Here is a 19,764-nt window from a genome sequence, read left to right as displayed (position 1 = left end):
TCCATGGCTGGGCCGTACTCAATGGATTTGGTGATGGCGGTGGTGCAGTCAGGCACTCGGCAGGCATCGCACTGCAAAGAGAAGATCATGTTAGAGCAAGAAGTCAGGAACTAATATGTACGCACCTTTAGTTGTTCCATATGTTTATAGAGCCATTTGACTGCAGAAAGAAAGAAGACTCACTCACTCTTGTAAGAACCGAGTTAACGCCTACTGAGGACTGTCAAGCCAAAATTATGGTTCATAAGGCTACCATTGTATGGAAAAAGACTTGACACGGACGAAAGCTTTAAATCGTGAACGACAGTCTAAAGCGCCATGGCGTTTTTAATGAAAAAAAAGAAAAAAACGAAGAGAGAACTTTGTTTGATCAGCATGGCAACTTCCTTGCGCCTGGATGATGCGAGCTATGAAATCGCAACGTCAAACTTGCCGAGAGACAGCCTCACAGACACGATAATGGACCTTCAGCTTCCAGATGGCTTCCGGGTGGACCTTGTTGTCGCCCTTGTGCGCCTTTTTTGGTCGGAAGAGAGACCACAAACCTGTGACGCATCCACTGCGCTCCTGCTCTGTTCGCGCCATAGCTTGCGCTTTGCAAAATGCCTTTAATTCCCTAACCCTTACTAAATCTATTTCACATTAGTTAATAACTATAAGATAGCTAGAAAAACCATTGATCAAAGAGTCAAATAGGCGGACGTGGTCAACGGAAAACAATACCCTAAGTCAAAGTTACCAAGGATTGAGACTCTCCGAAACAGTAGCATCCCAAGAGCCATCGTTTCATTTGGTACAAAATTTTGGATCATATGTAGAGATGGCGTTCCTCACGGGCACACGATGTCCCAAATTTTCCACAATCTCTCATGATCGTCCAGGCCACCACGTCAAACAGCCTCTTTTCTTTCTCCTCTTCTCGCGTAGACCTGGATCAAGGCCGTGAATGACACCACATTCCTCCTCGTCATCCTCTCAAGCACGTCCAAAATTCAATGGCTCTGGATGATTGCATCTGTGCGATCCGTCTCGCCATGAGAGGGATTTGTTTGGGCTGCGGCCATAGCAGCAGCAGGAGGAGGAAGATTCGCGGCTTTTGCGTTGCCCCGCCGAGGACTCTGGTTCCTGTGGAGGAGTGCGTCGATCGAATGCGCTAGGAATCCAGAATGTGGAGGGCGAATGCGCTGATAAACAATGACTAGAATTTGCACTCTTTCTTTGTCGGGATTTTTCCTTCTTGCAATGTACAAAAAAAAAACCATCGACAAGCTGACCGTGGCCTGGTCAACTGCGCGCACGCCGTGGGGACAATTTGGACGCGATCAGCCCCACGAGCGCGCCGAGGTACGTGATCCACATCGAGAGCGGTACCGGGAGTACATGACCGTGACGAGCTTCCGCGTGCAGGGGAACAAGAATGTGTTGCAACCCCGGCCACAGTCAGCACGAGAAAGTTCTATTCATTTCGCTAGTTGTTGGTATCTCTCGTCTAGCATCCGCTGGAACACCTTCTCGGTGTCGCCATGCCGGCTGTAGCCGGCTATCAGCGCATTCCAAGTCACTGGATTCCTCGTCAGAAGTGTTAGAGTGATCGAAAACCGTTGGGCTAAAGTGATCTTTCTTCTTTCTTTGGAAGTAGATTTAAACGCCAAGAAGAAGCGCAGGACGAGGGGAGTCTTAGTTCTTCCACTGCCCGCGGCGCCGGCACTCACGGCCACACCACCACCACCGTCTTCTTCTTCTTCCACTTCTGCCGATGTCATTGCACTGTGGAATGGCTGACGAAACCGTTGCCTGATAGCCTCGAGGTACGGTTGCTCGCTGTTCTTCTTGTTTTTTGTGTAGCTGTGTTTACTCACGTCTTGGATCCGCAAGCATAGAGCCGACGCTGGAGGCTGAGAGGTGGAACGCAATGATCTCGGGTCCTTTGATCGCATGCCTTTCCCCCACTATGGCAAAGGCGGCAATCACGGTTGGTAAGAGACAGTATCCGGTGATGGCATCTCTCTAAACATTTCCATCGGCAAAGGCGGCAAATCCTGCTACTAACATTGTCGAGTATGCCTAGTTATTTTGAGGGACAACGTTATATTACATGGTCAGCCATAAAGACAGACGTTTCCAGCCTAGCTGTTGCGAATGCCACCAAGTCCGACACGGGCATAGAAGAGATAGTTCCCGACCTCTCAGACAAATCGATCTCGCGCGCACTCTTCCAATCAAACGCACGGAGCAAGCTTGCAACCCCAAAAGGAACCATGCGGGAAGCTATCTGCACGCCCGAACAAGTTCTCCGCCCGGCAGAGAATGGCATCATGAGCGCTTGCAGGGATTTCGCTTGATAGCCCAGGAAACGCTCCGGGCGAAATGCTTCCGGTCCGTCCCAGTATCGCCCAGAAGTTGATGAGAACGCTCCGGTGTTTGGGGATGTCGTAGCCGGCCAGTGTCGTCTTGGAAGGGTTGTAGTCGGGAACGCCAAGAGCTCCCACTGCATGGAGTCATTTGGTTACATTTCCAGAGATTTTAGAGAGCAAGCCTCCACTGCTTCATTTCCCATGGCTAGGAGGACAGACCTTAGAACAGTTTGTTTCATTTGAGCTTTCCTTTTCTATAACGTTTGTAGATCATTACCAAATCTCGTCAAGTTCCACTGATTCCATAGGTTGACACTGACAGAGGGCGGGATGCGACGCACTTGATTTTCTTGGGACGGTAACTCATTCTTTTGTCTTTGTTGTTCTTTGTCCTTGGGACCTGATCTCGAGCCAGAGTTCCCGTATCAGTAAGCAAGTCGTGATTGGACATCTTACTTTTTCTTTTAGACTTCTGAGATGAGTTGCCTGGTCCAAGATTCTAGATATGTGTCTCTCGCTTGGCATGCTGTCCCGATGCGCTGCCATGGGAGGAGCGATTTGCCCTTCCAGAAGTGATTAGCACTGCGGCATCCAGATCGTGTAGATGTATGGCTCCTTTCCTAAGCTCAATATTGAGCTCAATCGAAGCTATTCTGGAGACAATATCCTGTCAAGAGAACGGTTTCTATAACTTTTACCAGGCTTGGAACTTACAGGAAGAGAGAAAAAGATTTCCTGATCAGTTCCTGGTTTTTACAATCTTTCAGGTATCAATTATCTCGACTCAACCTCTGGGCTTTCGTATCTCTTCAGTGCCCGGCCTATGAAGATTTCTTCTCAAGTGAGATTCAGGAAGAAAGATAACAGTGGCATATGTTCTTTCCTTGCAGGTTGTAGATCAAGTAGATCCACGTAGAGCAGTAGCCTCAAGGAGTCTTCATTCGCAGCAGCGTATGTTTGATAGAATACTTCTCATTGTGGCATTTTTGGTCTAGATAGTGGATCTACGTAAGCTTCATCTTCACATTGGAAATTGCAACATCAAGTAACACCATTTCGATTTCCTTTTACCATGCCAGCTGGTTTTCTGCTGTTCTTTTTCCAATCACAAGAAACCAAATTAAACAGAACGAAAGTTACAGCTCCATCAAAAGTCAAGCGTACTGTATTCTGGCACCCTTGAACGTGAAGACTTTCTCCTTGTCCTTCCCGCGCGGCACCAGAGTGACAACGAGCTTGTCCGCGTCCTTCAAGCCCAAGATCTCGACGTTGGGCTTGATGGAGAAGCTGGCGTTGGTGGTCCGAGTGCTTGACTCGGTCATCCCGGGCATGAAGTGGGGGATGTTGTAGAAAGAGCCGACGTACTCAGCGCAGGAGAGCGTGGTGCTCTCGTTGGCCTCAGGGAGATTGATGAACACGTTGAAGTTAGTGTTATTCTGCATCCCAATCACCATCTCTTCCAGGACCAGGAGCTCGTCCGAAGCGCTGCCTTTGGGCTGCGCCACCGTGACCGTCAGCGGGCCCGCTCCAACCTTGACAGGCTCGGCGTTCTGGGACGAGGATCTCACGAGTGGATACTCGGCCGCCATAGCAGTAGCTCCAGGAACCAACGAAGCAACGGGCTGCGCGAAGGCCGTCTTTGCGAGCGGCAGTGGCCTGTAGTCGATCCAGACCTTGTCCTGGGGCATGGACGCGTACTCGTACTTGAGCTTCGTCTTGTTGTCGATGGCATCTTTCACCTTGACGCGAACGAGGTCCTGGTTCTCATCGAAGAAGAGGAACTCGGTGTTGAGGTAGTCGGCGTCCCTGAAGTCATGGTTTCCCAGGGACCTCCACACGTCCCACATCCTGTCCACGTTAGCATGGTGGGAGTAGAAGAGTGGATCCTTCCCGGCCGAGTAGAAGTTGCCCAGGTCCTCGCCATTGGGGTTTTTGGGGCTGCCACCAAAGATGTGCACGGCCGTGTGTGGGGTTTTCTCCAGTGATCCATCCCCACCGTTATTGTTTCCTTTCCTGCATAAGACATGGCTCCGTCACCTTTTTCTGGCCATGCACACGTACCTTACGGGAGCACCGAAGAACGCTTCCTGGTTGTTGACCTTAGCGACGTTGTTGTACATGATGGAGATGTTGTCCTGGCGGATCTGATCGTCGGGCTTGTTGGGCTTGGACTTGGGGTCGACTTCGGACGCGTAGCCGAGATCCACTCGCGCGGGCGCGTAGTTTGCCTCGTTGCGATTGGCGTCGAAGATGGGGGTGCCCTCGCGCCGAAACATCTCGGGGATGTAGCTCCCCCCGTCCTGGTTGTCCCAGTTCCAAAACGGCAGCGCAAAGGTTGGATCGTTGATCAAACTGCCCAAGATCTTCTCGTGGTAGTAGAGGTACCAGCGGTGCCACGGCAGGAAGAGCCAGTTGAAGTGGATCTGGAGCGTTGACTTTGGATCGCCCTCCTGGTGGTAGCCGTAGTTGCAGTAGACGCAGTGGACGTTTGCCTGCTGCCGGAAGCTCCGGGGATCATCCGAGGGAAGCGCGCGCATCTTGGCGTAGGCCGTGTTGTACTTGTGGATGTAGTCCTCGTCCACGAGATGGGCGGGGCGGCGGGTGCGCATGGGGCCGGTGTCGGGCTTGAAGGCGATGGTGTCGCGCTTGGGCTTGGGCGGGCAGCACATCACGAAGGTGTTGGTGTTGGCGATGTTGGCGGGCTGGCAGCGCTTGAAGGTGGGCGATCCCACGGGCTCGGCGAGCGCGGGACCACTAGGGGACGCTGCGAGCGAAGCTCCGCCGGCGATTGTTCCCGCCAGGAGCTCGCGGCGATCGATGATCGAGGCCGGGGTGGAGCTACCTTTCTTGGAGGGGAAAGAGGGATTAGAGGACTTTGCGGCATTGGCTTCTTTCCTGGCATTGGCGGTGATCTTGAAGCGATTGGGCAGAAGTGGGCATCGGCTCCGGTGCTGGAGCTTGATGCGATCGAGCGAGAGTGCCGCGGGAGACATGCCCGGCAACGAATCCATGTTGGATGAGAGATTCCAAATCTCGACTATCACCGCGTTAGAAAGCGATACCTTTTTATTAAAGGGCGAACGAGTTCACATGGTAGTGGGCTGTTTGACATTGGAAGGGGTCAAAGCTGTCCATTGTGATCGGACATTTTGATCCACGGGAACCCCTCAAAGCTGCCACGTCATCCGATGCTCTGACAGCAGTGAGGAAGAAGATAGCGCGACAGGAAGGGGCCGCTCGGCGATTCTCACGAGCAGGGTGTCCGATGTGCGGTGTTCCCCGTCCGCCATGGATTTCTCGAGCTCCGTCATGGTGAGAATTGCTGGAGAGTGGAATCGATCGACAAGTAGAGAGAAATATTTCGAGAAAAGAGAAATATTTCGCGAAGAAAGATCGATGCGGGAGGAGGAGAGATCGATGTGGAGCGATATTTCGAGGAGAAGGAACGATGGAGGAGCGCTATCGAGGAGGATCCCTGAGAAATGCAGCACTTCACTTTCAGTAACCTGGATCGATCGAGCGCGGCATAAATCGGCGCCGGATCGATGGGCGAGACGTGAAGAACTCTGCCAACGCCTAGCGGCAGAGCCTGGACTTTGAAGAACCGATCAATGTTTGTAGCGCCGCCTCCGCCAGTGACGATGTGCTCGAGAGAGCCAAGGAGAGAATGAGAGAGAGAGAGAGAGAGAGAGAGAATAATGGAATCTTCCCGAGATGCGATTAGGAGGTCCCAGGTTCGAGTCCCATGGGCTCATTGTCGTTGGGTTGAATTTGTGTTGTGTGATGTCATGCTAAGGTGGTGAAAGTGACAAAATCGATATGACCTCTTATCACACCACATAGCATGCTGTTCTCCCACACAACAATCTAAGTAAAAATCTCCTTGGAGTGTTTTTCTTTTCACGATGTTTTACGTGGTGTCTAAGCATGACTTGTCCGTGCGTACTTTGGGTTCCATGTGTTCACGTTGGAGAAAAAAAAGTTAGTTCCATCCGGGAAAGTGAAGCCTCGAGGTACGTTTGCTCGCTGTTCTTCTTGTTTTTTGTGTAGCTGTGTTTGCTCACGTCTTGGATCTGCAAGCATAGAGCCAACACTGGAGACTGAGAGGTGGAACCTCTTACCAACCGTGATTGCCACCTTTGCCACAGTGGGGGAAAGGCATGCGATCAAAGGACCCGAGATCATTGCGTTCAGACAGTATCTGGTGATGGCATCTCTCTAAACATTTCCATCGCTCTTTCCAAAAGCAAGTTTTTCATGTAAGCCTAGATCCCATCCTATACACTGGAACACTCATTAATATCCCCATTCCTTGGCCAAAAGAAAGTCACTGATCTGATCAAATCTCAAACGTGGAAGTCCCATAAATCTCGAGCATCACTTTCCAAGAGTCAAGTCCTGCCTGTTCCTTTATAGACTTTCCTTGCTTCGCTCAAGTTCTTCAAGTTGAATCTCTGCATCATTACTTTTTGTAAACCATCACTCTAGTGATAATTTCCTTGACTTTGCCTTAGACCCTGATTTTTTCCACCATGTTGCTTTTTCTTTGCTGTACACTGTTTGCTCTATACTCCATTCTTTGCAATATGAGAACTCTTAGAAAATTACCACCAGGTCCGATCCAATTGAAGTCCAAGATAGACATGAGATGGAGTCTGAGAAAGAGTTAAAGATGGACCTAAGATAGAGTTTGAAATAGAGTATAAGATGGGCCCAAGATGGAGTCTGAAATGGAGTCAAAGAAGGAGTTTGAGATGGAGTTCAAGATGGAGCCCAAGATGGAGCCCGAGACGAGGATCAGGATTGAGACCAAGACTGAGGCCAAGACCTAGATTGAGTCCAAGACCAAGTTCGAGACCTAATTTGAGTTTAAGTCCGAATCTAAGAGTCTCCCAAACCCTAAGGAGTTTAATGAGTTCCAAAAGGATAATAGAGGGAAGACTTTAATGGAACCAATTTGGCTAGTAAAGCTAGTGTGGCTAATGAAGGTTATACCCCATGTGATGGATGATAATATAACCATTAAGGAGTCCAAGGTGAAAGTGAATATAGATAGATAAGTGGGGTAACTTGGTGAAGTGTTCAAGAGCCAAACTCTAGCTCCTCCGAGAGATCATACTCCTAATTTAAATGTGGTTGACACTACCTACTTGGATACTTAGTATGGTTCATTAAAACTTCACTCTAGCCAAATGGCTAGGGCACCCAAAAGTAGAAGGTGAGAAGAGTATCTGTTGGGGCATCTTTTAGCCCCAACTATGGATTTATCCCTCATACACAAACTCATAAAGCTATAGATCCAAACTCAATTGAGAGAAAATGGGGAAAACCCTTGATATTTCACCCTCACGTGGTTTTTATACAATCATTTGGAATATTTTCAGAATCAAAATATCATCTCCCTCTCTCTTAAGACACCTATAGCTACAATTGAGGAGTAGGAGTAGTAGGAGTGGGAGTAGAAGTAGTAGTAGGAGTAGGAATAAGAGTAAGAGTAGGAGTAAGAGTGGGAGTAAGAATTGTTTCTTTAGCTATAACATGTGATACGAGGAGAAAGTGGCAATGAGCTAGTGCCACAACAGGCAACCATTGGTGGGTGCATAAGACTCCAATGTGCAAGAACCCACGGCTGAGATGCTCCTATATGCTAGAATATAGTGTCTAGAGAGGGTAATTGTTGAAACAAAGAGAAATGAAAAAGAAAACAAGAGATGAAAATAAAAAATTGAATAAAGATGAAAGTACAAGATGGGAAAAGAGTTTAAAGTGAAGAGACACAGGGAAATCCAATGGGAAATTATATAGTTGAATTAGATACTCAAAAAAGTAGGAGAAGAGGAAAAAATAAGGAGAAAAGAGCAAGAAAACCAAATGGAAACAAGCTCAAACCTAGTTCCCACACTCTGGAAAGTGAATATGCTAATACAACTTCAAGCTCATGTAATTTGTGCTCAAAACTTTGGCTAAGAATTAAGAAGAAAGCATAGAGGCTGTATTGCTTAATTGTGAAATAGGAGATGAACTATAATGGAAGAGAGTGATGATAGGGGATTTTGGTAGATAGATTATATGATTGAGTGTGTCCAAAGATGGGCTCTAATCTGATATAGTGAATTGTGAAGTCATAACTATTGCTCACACCAAAAATTGTTTGGATTGCCACTCAAAAAGTGGCAAACTGCTTCACTTGTGATTTGAGCTGGAAGAAAAGGGTATTGTTTTTGTTGGCCACACCTCTGAAAGCAGCTGGATGCCCTCTACAATTGGGCTCTCCTACTAGAAGAAGAAATCAGCTCCAAAAAGAAGAAAGTCATGGTATGTGACTTGTCCATTGAATATCTCACATGTTGTGCATGAGAATATCTTGATTTATGTTGCTTCTTGTCTGGAAGATCCTCTATGATGAATTGTTGTCCCCAAATGTCTAGTATGAATGGATGATGAATGGTGGAAAATATGAAAAATATTATTGGGTATGTGTAGTGAGAGTTGGGCAATGATGGTGTGAGTGTGTGGTAGGGAATTCTAGAGTATGGATGATATAGAATGGTGATAAAAATGTGAGGATGGAACTGATGTAGGGAAAGAAATGAAGCACAAACTAGCAAGAGTAGAGAAATCTTCATATAATCAGTAATGTATCTAGACCGTGTTCATCATGGAAAGAGACTTTTTCCATGTGATTCCCTAGATTGAAGAAAGATGTAAGAAGAGTGAGAGCAAAAAGATAAAAAAGAAAAAGCAAAAAAAGTTAAAAAATGAGTGAAGATGGAAAGATCTCACTACCAAAAGAGAGAGTAGTGCAAATAGCTTCTGTGATGGATGATGATGATGGAAGCACTCCAGGAGGATGCAAGGCATCCTATAGAAGGCTTGGAATGCCATTGAAACTAGCTGAGTCACCCTCAAGTGCTGCATTGCATTGACCATACCGAGGTGGTGAATAATGTTACTGTAAGAGAATCTAGGATGCTAGAACTGCTTGGAAGGATGGGAGCCTTCTGAGGATGGTAGAAAGTGTCCCCAAAGACTTGTGGAAGTCATCATGTGTTGCTGATAAAGATCTGGTAGCCAGGTGAAGTGTCGACAGTGTTGGAAAATGCTTCGAGTGTTGTAGTAGGATGAAGTTAGGATCCAGCCATGAACCTAAGTTTGGGAAGAGTTGAGACGAGGTGCCTAGTTGGGAGAAACTCAAAGGAAAAGTCGAGATGCTACTGGAAAATGCCCACCACCTTTATGTCATGGTCATATCCCAAGTGAGCAACAAGGCTTGATTGCAGCTTTAGGGTAAAAAGTGCCACCAAGAGTGTAGTCACTAAGCTAGAAAGTCAAAAGTGTATTCAAAGAGAGTGAAGAAGTTGTGCTCTCCAAAGTGTTGTTGATGCCATGTGACCTTATTTTGTTGACAGCTCCAAAACTACTATGTACCACTTGAAAAGGCTTTGTCTTAATGCTGAGATCATGTAGAGGACTCTGAGGAAGATAGTGAAGAATTCCAGGATCAAAAGTTGCATTTTGAGAAGGTGTGAGCACATTGGCCGGCAAGCTTCTAAGGTTGTATGGTAAAGTATATGCATCTTGAGGAATTTTCTATAAAGGTAGAGTTATTACAACTTGGGGGTGGATATAGGCTCAAGATGTAAGCTCCACACTATGGAAGCAAGTCAAAAAATCCATGGCTGCAGCAGATACCACTCCAAGGCATTTGCTGGAGGCAACTGGACGTGGCTATTTGTCTAGAAGAAAGTGGTTAGTAGATCCTCATTAGGGGTCCCTAGTGACTCCTAATGAGTTGAAGGGATGGAAGTAGAGAATGACCATGGGCATTGAGAAGAATTGCTGCATGGATGCCATCGCTAATCATTGATCCTCCCTTGGCCCAAGTTGTTGTGCAAGTGGCAGTGAGGTGCCACGGCCGTCCTAAGATGATGGAGTCCTTCAGCTTCCTAGATCCTAGCTGTTGGAAGTCCACAACAAGGAAATCTAGCATGGAAACCACTCCTTGCACCAAAATCTTGACATTACGACAGAGGTTTGTAGGGACCACTGAGTGATTGGCAAACATTTTGAGGATGAAAGTTGTATTTCTCACCACTTCTAAGCCACTGGAAAGTGCCAAGTTGAGGGAGATGATGTTGCTCTAGGATCTAGAATCAAGTAATGCTTTTGCTGTCAAAGATCTATCGCCAATTTAAACCTCCACAAAGAATGCTTCAAGATCATGAGTGGTTTGAGTGTTGATGATGTGCATGTCATGCTGAGGTTCCATAGGGATGCCTGTGGACTTGGCAAAAGCCTCCAGCTAAAGAGTAAAACCGGGTACACATTTCAAAAGCTCACCAAGTGTGATCTGGACTGGAGTGTCAACAATCTAAGAAAGAACCTTTTGTGGGACATGAGAAAGAGTGGAAGGCAACCTAGGAGACCCCACACTGAAAGTTGGATGAATATCCAATTGTTGGATTCAAAGTTATGACCAAGGATGTGGGTGGTGCTGCAAATATCGAAGCATGGGGTAACTTGCATGCCATGAGAGATAAGGAAGTTTTGGAAACTGGAGTTAGATCCTGCTCACCATCAATATTTGGGGCTAGAAGAGAAACATTCTTGCACCCTCGAGTCACAACAACCACCTTATAACTGTCCTCTGCAACATAAATTGTATTGATGTGCATCGGTGTCTTTCCACAACTTGACGAAGTGGTGTCTTTGATTGCTTTTTGCTCTAGTTGTTGTTAGTATTTATCTTTGGCCATGGAAGAAATGTGTTGTCTGGTAGAGGTTGTTGCTGAACATGCTAGATAGAAGGTTGTTGAAGTTCTGGGTGAAGCTTCCAACATCTCTTTGTGCTATGCATCATAACATCACAATGCAAGTAGTACGAAGAATGAGGAGGGCATCTCGCTCTCTATCTACTATACGCAGCATGCTCTAAACTCCTCAAGTAGCTTCTCTTGCATTTGTCATTGCTGCTAGATGATTTCCTTGTATCTTGCAAGCTCCAACAATGCCTTCTCGATCACTAGGGGAACTCTATCATCGCTGTGCGGGGCTGGAGAAGAATGAACCACAGTAGCATATAAGCTCTCATTTGAAAGTGGGAGGAAAACCTCCTCTACCCTGGAAATCTTGAGCTCTTGGAGAAGATCCCACTCCAAAGTCTCTACTACAACAAATGCCTCATGACACATCCAAAACTCTCGCTTGAGCATTTTGTATTGGAGATTTCCCTTGAGGCCAAAGATGAATGTGGTGATGCCATGAGGTTTATTTGTGATGACCTTGCGCTAGACACACTCCTAGTAAATCCTGAACAAAATCACATATTCCAGCACAGATTTGCATGCTCCTTGCTAAAAAGTGAACAAATCCATAAGTAATTTATTAGTTGCTATTGATCAAAGTGAAAAAGATGCTTTGAATGTGGAGTAGTCAACCATGTCTACCTCCAAGAGTGTCTTTGCCTATGTTGCTGCTCGGCTAGTGAACAATCACAAAAAGTCGCGGAGCTTGTGATCATCCTTGACGATGCTGTTTGACATGCAATATTACTCAAAATGAGTGATGTGTGTCTTGGCGAAGATGTCACCATTGCTAGATAAATATGTCAAGTTAGTGCCTCATTGTAGAATGTGGATTTGTGCAAGAAGAGCCATGGGTGGTAGACTTCCTGACTTGATATCTATAGTAATGATGAATCCTCCTCCTTGGAAAGAGTAGTCTGATAATCGAGCTCTTGTAGAAGGCGTTAAAAATTTCCTTGTACCCTAGGCATTGTATGGAAGTTTATTTGTTGCCATCTCTAACTGGAATAAGTGCAAACTAATATAAAGTGTCCATTATTGTAGCACACATGAATTTGGAGTTGAACTTTAAGCCTGTTGTGCTACATAATGAAGGTCCGGTACAACCTCACGAGCACCAGCTCCCTGTATCCAAAACTTGCACGCAAAATAGTGTCAGACAATGTCTGGCACAATTTTGGCATACTGGTGGCCTAACACGAGAAGGAGGGTACCCCACCGATTAGAGCAGTGTGGAGCTTAGGCTTAGACCCAAGTCAGACACAAAACAAGGAACGACACAGCCCAACAAGAGCCAAACTAATATCTTAGGTGGTTGGATATGCATTCCAACCACTATCCCTACTATACATTTGGAACCCCCATAACACCCCTTATAAGGAAGACATGCTTTGGGCAAGCCTCCCTTAGTGTAGGAACATTCCATATTTAGATATTTAGTAAGTTTCGAGCTTGTCCTAGAGACACTAGACACTTTCTATAAATAATATTTGAAACTGAAATAAGATTAACACAAAGGGCATGAAAGTGAGGGTGTTTGGCAAACACGGTAAGGTATCATCTAGCAAATAGAGGGACTAATCTTAATATCACGAGGGTTCTTAATGACATGAGTTTCTCAAACCAGGCCGAGTATGCTTAGCAAGAAACACATAGGGTTCCTACCTTATGTTTATCCAATTTAAGTGCAAGGTCATTGACCAATTTCTCAACTAGCTCAAGTGGGAATGATAAAGAGAACCAATTGTACTGACCTCTTGCCTTCATGGTAGTAAGGAAAAAGTGTTTGTAAGGACTGGCAGATAAATATCTTTCGATACCCAAAGTCACATTTGCAACACTCTCCCCCCCTTAGGGAAGACACTCGTCGATGCATATCTGTAGCACACCCTGGAAAAGGGGCAATTGCTTGACAAAAGAGCCTTTAGTAGCTATTTTATCCCCATTTATCCCCCAAGGTTTTAAAGATCCACTGTGATAGTATATCCAAATTTCATCCCATGATTATATACACTACACTCACCCCCCCTTCAGAGATGTCAATGTCCTCATTAACTATTGACTAACAACCCTTACTGAGCCAAGGGGAACTAACACCTCCATTTTCACACTGAATTTACCAATCCTTCTATTGTGTAGACTAGTTATTCCATATGAAGCAACTTAGTAGTCATCCACCCGTACCGCAGTTCTATGGTGGATACCTTCGTTTATGGATACTCCACACAAGAGGAAGGACGTATGCATAGATGCCCAATATATACGATTTCAAATTTAAGGGTAGGAATATACCTTACTCAAGGGTATATATTATATATTATATTTTTAAGTAGCCACTAATCAATGGGAATTAAACTTGTGCCATTTGCTCTGATACCACATGTAGTGCACTCTATCTCTCTCTCCTTAAATTAACTGGAAAAGGGGTAATTACTTGATGAGAGAGCCCTTAATGGCTATTTTATCCTTATTTATTCCTCAAGGTTCTAAGGATCTATGGTGATAGTATATCTAAATCTCATCCCATGATCACATACACTACAATACCCAAGTCTAACAAACCATCAAGGAAACAATTCTGAAAGTTAACGGAATGCACACTATGTGTGAAACACACCAACTTAAATGAGTTATAAAATAACCTCTCCTCTATATCCAAAGATGTTAAAACTCAGACACCCTTCAGCCATCACCGACAAGGAAATAACTAACATAGTTAGCCACCCTTGCTGCTTCGAGTACCACTCGACTTACAAAGGAATGATACATCCTTGCCCGTAGGGACATAGGGAGAAGACCAAAGGCCAAACTTTCCATGAGCAAGAAATCAACCCCGTCGGGAAGATTTAGACAACTATTATAAACTGGCAACATAAGTTGTTTACATGATTATGCCCTTTTCAAAAATGAGTCATCGAGAGAGAGGCAGGGATTTGTGATTAGTCTATAATAGTTATCCCCATGGTTATGTATTGGACCCATGCACCGAAGTGCCGAAGTTAGCCTGCCAAAACTGACCCAAGTACTCACAAACGAAATAAATGAACTTTGACTTATAAAAATATATTATTTTATTGATTTGTAAGATTTATTACAAGGTTTACAAAAGCTAGTCTTTATTACGATTCTTATACTCCGTGACAAGCTCACGAGCATGTGTAAGATTCTTAAGAGGTTCCTAAGTTAATTCACAAGTCGGGTAACTTTTCCACTTAACTAGATATTTCTTGGACAACCACCACGAGCTTTGCGGGTCAAGAGAATCGCTTTGACCTCATACTCAAGGTCACCATGTATAACTTCTGGAGGGGGACGAATGTCCATAGAGCAATTTGCATCAACACGATATGGTGCCAGTAAACTGACATAAAACACATAATGTATATGGGACAACTCATCCAAAAGGTCCAACTTGTAGGATACATCACCAACTCACGCCAATACCCAATAGGGCCCAACATATTGTGGTAATAGCTTTCAGGATAAAAATCCCTTAATATTCAAGTTCCGGGAAGAGAGCCACACCTGATCTCCCACTTGATAGGATACATCCCAATGATACTAATCCTTATCATGTTAATACCTATCTTGAGCTTTGCCCATCGCCTCAGTAGCTCTAGACCAACCTTGGTGTAATTACTCTACATAAGTCTCAACAATCGGGACCAACACTTTGGACATTGATTTTGGTACAACTATCTGTTGAGGCACCCCACGAGCATTCCCTTGCAGCATCTCCTATGGAAAATAGCCTATAGTGCTATGAAATATGTTGTTATAACAGATTTTTGCTGTGTCTAAATGCTCAACCTAGTCGTATTGATCTGCCGGGACATAATAACACAGATAATCCTCAACTTGAGCATTCACACGTTCAATCTGCCCATCAGTTTGAGGATGATAAGCCGTACTAAATTTCAATTTGGTACCAAACAGCTAGAACAGTGTGCCCAAAAACTTCCCCGTAAACCTCAAATCTTTATTAGAGATCATCTCTTCGGGAAGACCACGAACCTACACTACTTCATTGAAAAAGAGCTTTGCTGCTTGTTTCGCATTCACTGTTCCCACAGTTGGAATGAAGTGGGCAATCTTTGACAACTGATCCATAACCACTATCAAAGTATCATAACCCTTAGACTTTGGCAAGCAAGTGATGAAATCAAGTGTCACACTCTGAAATAGCCATGCCGGTGCTGGAATACACTGCAACTTTCGAGTCTGCTTCTTAGTTCTGCGCTTACATTGCTGGCATATAGGGCACGAATGGACATAATCCACTACATCACCTTCCATACAAGACCAGAAAAATCCCTTTTTCAATGAAGCAAGAGTCTTGCATTTTCCACCATGTCCTGCTGCCAGAACATCATGATGTTCCCGTAGAAACAATTACTGCAGATCCTTAGAAGGAAGATACAATATTTCTTGCTTATAGAATATAAGCCCATCCTGAATTGAGAAGTGAAGCTTCGAATTGGTTTGACTGGCAACTTTCGCTGCTTCGCTACCAAGGTTCTACTTCGACAACTCCACACGGTGCAAAATTGCTTTCGCCAATGGATCACTACTATATGAAGCCTGAACGTCCTCCAACCAATATGAACTGATTGCTGACATTGCCCGGAACTGAGCCTAATGACTCAACGCATCCGAAACAATATTATCCTTAATAGGTTAATATAATATCAAATCTAGCAAGCTTCTTTTGCCAATAAGCCTGCTTTGGCATAAGCTTAGGCTGCGTAGCAAAGTAACTCAATGTGTTACTATCTGTATAAACCTTGGTATGTCCATCCAAATAGTGTCTCCAGTGTTCCAATGTTGACATTATAGCAAACATCTCTTTCTCATGCGTTGGCCATCTTTGTTGGGTTTCATCCAATTTCTTGGAATAGAATGCAATAGGACAACCATGTCGCTTTAGCTTAACACCAACCACTTTGCCACAATCTTGTTACAACACGGCACCAATAGCATAGCCAGATGCATCACAATGCATTTTGAAAGGTTTATCAAGATCTGGGATCCTGAGAATAGGAACCATAGTCAAAATTTCCTTCAACCGTACAAAAGTACGGTGACAAGTCAGTGTCCAATGAAATGGTATACTACTTTTTGTTAACTCAACAACGGAAAAGCAATTCTTGCAAAATTGCGCACAAACTTGCAATAATATCCCGCTAAACCAAGAAAGAAATGAACATCTGATACAATGGTTGGAACTTCCCAAGACTTCATTGCTTTCACCTTCTTTGGATCCACCTCAATTACACCACCACCAACTACATATTCAAGAAAGTTCATGCGCAATTGTCCAAAAGCATATTTACTTTCCTTAGTATATAATTTGTGTTCATGCAATTTTTGAAACACCAACTCCAAGTGTTTCAAATGGTCCTCTAATGTTTCATTGAAGACTAAAACATCATTGATATATAAGACAACAACTCCGAATATTCTATCCATCATAGTGTTGAACGTTGCTAGAGAATTGTGTAACTCAAATGGCATAACAAGGAACTCATAAGATCCATAATGAGTCTTAAAGGCTGTCTTCTCCACATCTTGATCTGCCACCCGTATCTCATAATACCCAAACTACAAATCAAGTCATGTAAAATACTTAGCTTTTAAGAGTTGGTTAAATAAGTCATCAATGCGAGGCAAAGGATAATTGTTTTTGACCGTCATCTTGTTGAGTGCCTGATAGTCAATACACATTCTCATGATTCCATCCTTTTTCATAACAAAAAGGACTAACACTCCATAAGGTGATTTGCTTGGTCAAATATGACTTTTGTTAAGAAGCTTTGTGAGTTGCTTTTTGAGTTCAGTCATCTCTTTGATATTCAAATGATATAAAGCTTTTGTAAGTAGTTGAGAACCCAAAATGACCTCAATCCGATGATCAACCTCATGGCTAGGAGGTAGCCCTAGTGGCAAATCCTTCGGAAAGATATCTTAATTCCTCACCAACAACTCCAATATCTTTTTTGGTAAGAATCAACCCCATCACCAATTCAAGCTGAATCACCATCACTCTCAGCTTCCATCACTTAAAGGTCTGACATCCCTTCTTAGCTGATTTTTGAGCGGCTCTCGCGGTCAAGAACTTAGATCCTAATCCTTTGAGGAGCACTTTTGCAACTGGAAGGACACATCGGACGTCCTTCTGACTTTGATATGATACGACTTTGTCTAGCACCATAAATCCCTTTAATATATTTGTTAAAGAAATCCATACTAAATACCATTTGAAAATCTAGTATCTTCAACAATACCAAGTCCACTTTTTCTTTGCACTTGGATATTTTTATTGGAACATCACTCACAAATTTTCTGGCTACTTACCCATCTTTCACAAATCAGAAGTGTATGGGTGATATTTGCTCAACATTCAATCTTAACAACTTAACTAAGTCTTCGGATATCACATTGTGCATAGCTCCTATATCAATCATCACTCAGATTCGGTGTCTGCGGACAAAGCCTACCAGATACATCAATAGATCAGTGTTTGCATTAACTGTGAGAAAAGCTTGAGGACAGCAACAAAAGTAACTCACCTCCTCTTCCTCATAGTCTGCATTAACCAACTTGTCAACCCCTTCAGCTTCACCACCATCGTCTTCCCTCATGACATTAACACGAGACTTTGTCTTATGCTTATTGGGACATTTCGAGGACTTATGTCCTGATTCTCCACAATGGAAGTAATAACCCACATTACCCGTTTTGCTAGGAGCAAGTTTCGCAGGTTGCTGCTACTTGTACCCACTAGGAGGACGAACAGAGGGCCTAGGACCAGAAGAAGCTGCTAGTGGTCTCCAACCACCACCACCTTTGTTAAGTGTTGCTTGTGAGCCTCCAGGGCAGAACCTTCCTTCCACCCTCTATTTTCAATCACCTTGTTTATCCCCAGAATTTTTATTCTTGTCTGAGGTACTAGTATATGGTTGTTGATATTGTTCCATAAGTGAGTGACTAAAGGCAATTTGCTACGCTGCCTCCTTACACTCTAGGTACGTCTTCGGCTTAAACTTCAATATCTCATTGCGAGAAAGTGAACTTAAACCCTCCAGGAAATAACTCCGAGCATCTTCATCACTTATATTGGCAATCATAATACACTTTTGAGCAAATGCATTAACATAATGCATAAGGCCCCCTTGCTACTTTAACCGCCACAGCTCCGCGTGAAGGCTTAGGCCAAGATCATCTGACAAATATTCTTTACGGATACAAGACTGCATCTTGGTCCAATTTCTAGTCTGCCCTTTTTCAGCACACACTTGGTGCCACCAAGTTTTGGCATGATCGGTGAAAAAAGATTACGCGCACGCAACTTTCATATGATCATCTACATCTGCCACTATGAAATAGTTTTCCATATCATAGACCCCGTCTTCCAAAACCTGATAGTCCCACATACCTATGAAATTGAGTGGTTTCAGAGGCTTGAACTTTGAAACTCATGCAACCAGGGGTGATTGTAGAACTTTATGGTCCTTAGAACTTAAAGAGGAGTCCGGTTGCTTAAGTTTAGTTGGTTTATCTGCATTAGCTTCTTTCTTCCTCTTTTTGTTCTCTTTCTTCAATTTGCGAACTTCTCTTCACAAGTTCTCAATCTCAACTTCCTAAGCCGTACACTGTAGTGCTATAGCATCTAGCTCTTCCTCTACTGCCTTAGCCTCAACCTCTTTCACAACATCTCTAAAAGGAGTTTTCTCCTCTCGATTTGCCCATCTAAAGGTTTCAGAATCATCAACATGGTTCCTTTTCACCATCTCGCTAGTTGCATGCATGCCTCTATCAGTAATTGAAAATGTATACAACATTCTTACTGGATGATGCAATCCAACTAATCCTACACAAGTTGCTTCGAATCTACTAAAAAAGTCTCTACATATGCAACTTGAGCCAAAAAATCTGACAAAAGTTGGATAGGAATTGTTGAGATAATTCCTTTGATGCGAAATGTAGCACACTTGAATTTGGAGCTAAACTTCAAGGCTGTTGCACTATATAACAAGGGTCCAGTACAATCCCATGAGCACCAGCTCCCCATATCCAGAACCTACATACAAAATGGTGTAAGATAATGTCTAACACAATTTTGGCATACCGGTGGCCTAATGCAAGGAGGAGGGTACCCCATTGACTAGAGCAGCGTGGAGCTTGGGCTTAGACCTAAACCAAACGTAGAACAAAGTGTGACACAATTTAGCAAGAGCCAAACTAATGTCTCAGGTGGTCAAACATGCATTCCAACCACTATCCCTACTATACATTTAAACCCCCCCCCCAAGGAACACATGTTTTGGGCTTTCATCCCAAGCCTCCATTATTACTAGGAGTTAGTATCTAGGACCATTGTGTTTAGGACAATTTTGATATTCTATAGATATGCCAAATGAGCAAATCCAGACACTTTTTGTAAATAGCATTTGAGATCGAAATGAGACTATTACAAAAAGCATAAAAGCGAGGGTGTTTGGTAGACATGATAAGCTATCATCTAGCGAATATTGAGGGACCAATCTTAATATCGCGGGGGTTTTTAATACTAACAAGTGCAAGCCAATGACATGAGTTTCTCAAAC

General features: G+C 44.1%; 1 protein-coding gene across 1 annotated transcript; it reads right to left on the bottom strand.

The window, feature by feature from the left end:
• Nucleotides 1–3,383: 3,383 nt before the first annotated feature.
• On the bottom strand, nt 3,384–5,991 carry LOC9635945 (polyphenol oxidase I, chloroplastic). The gene is made up of 2 exons (XM_002982199.2): nt 4,416–5,991; nt 3,384–4,367 (listed from the first exon to the last, which is right to left on the bottom strand). Exons 1-2 carry the CDS (start codon nt 5,363–5,365, stop codon nt 3,509–3,511), a joined length of 1,809 nt encoding a protein of 602 aa, XP_002982245.2. The 5' UTR covers nt 5,366–5,991; the 3' UTR covers nt 3,384–3,508.
• Nucleotides 5,992–19,764: the final 13,773 nt, after the last annotated feature.

Source organism: Selaginella moellendorffii, unplaced genomic scaffold (assembly GCF_000143415.4).
Source record: "Selaginella moellendorffii unplaced genomic scaffold, v1.0 SELMOscaffold_53, whole genome shotgun sequence".
In the NCBI taxonomy this organism is placed as follows: domain Eukaryota; kingdom Viridiplantae; phylum Streptophyta; class Lycopodiopsida; order Selaginellales; family Selaginellaceae; genus Selaginella; species Selaginella moellendorffii.
This window is presented reverse-complemented; position numbering and strand designations above follow the sequence as displayed.

Coding starts and splice junctions, on each gene's coding strand:
- LOC9635945 (XM_002982199.2), bottom strand. CDS start 5,365: ATGGATTCGTTGCCGGGCATGTCTCCCGCGGCACTCTCGCTCGATCGC. Junction 4,368..4,415: donor TTCTTCGGTGCTCCCGTAAG/GTACGTGTGCAT, acceptor TGTCTTATGCAG/GAAAGGAAACAATAACGGTG.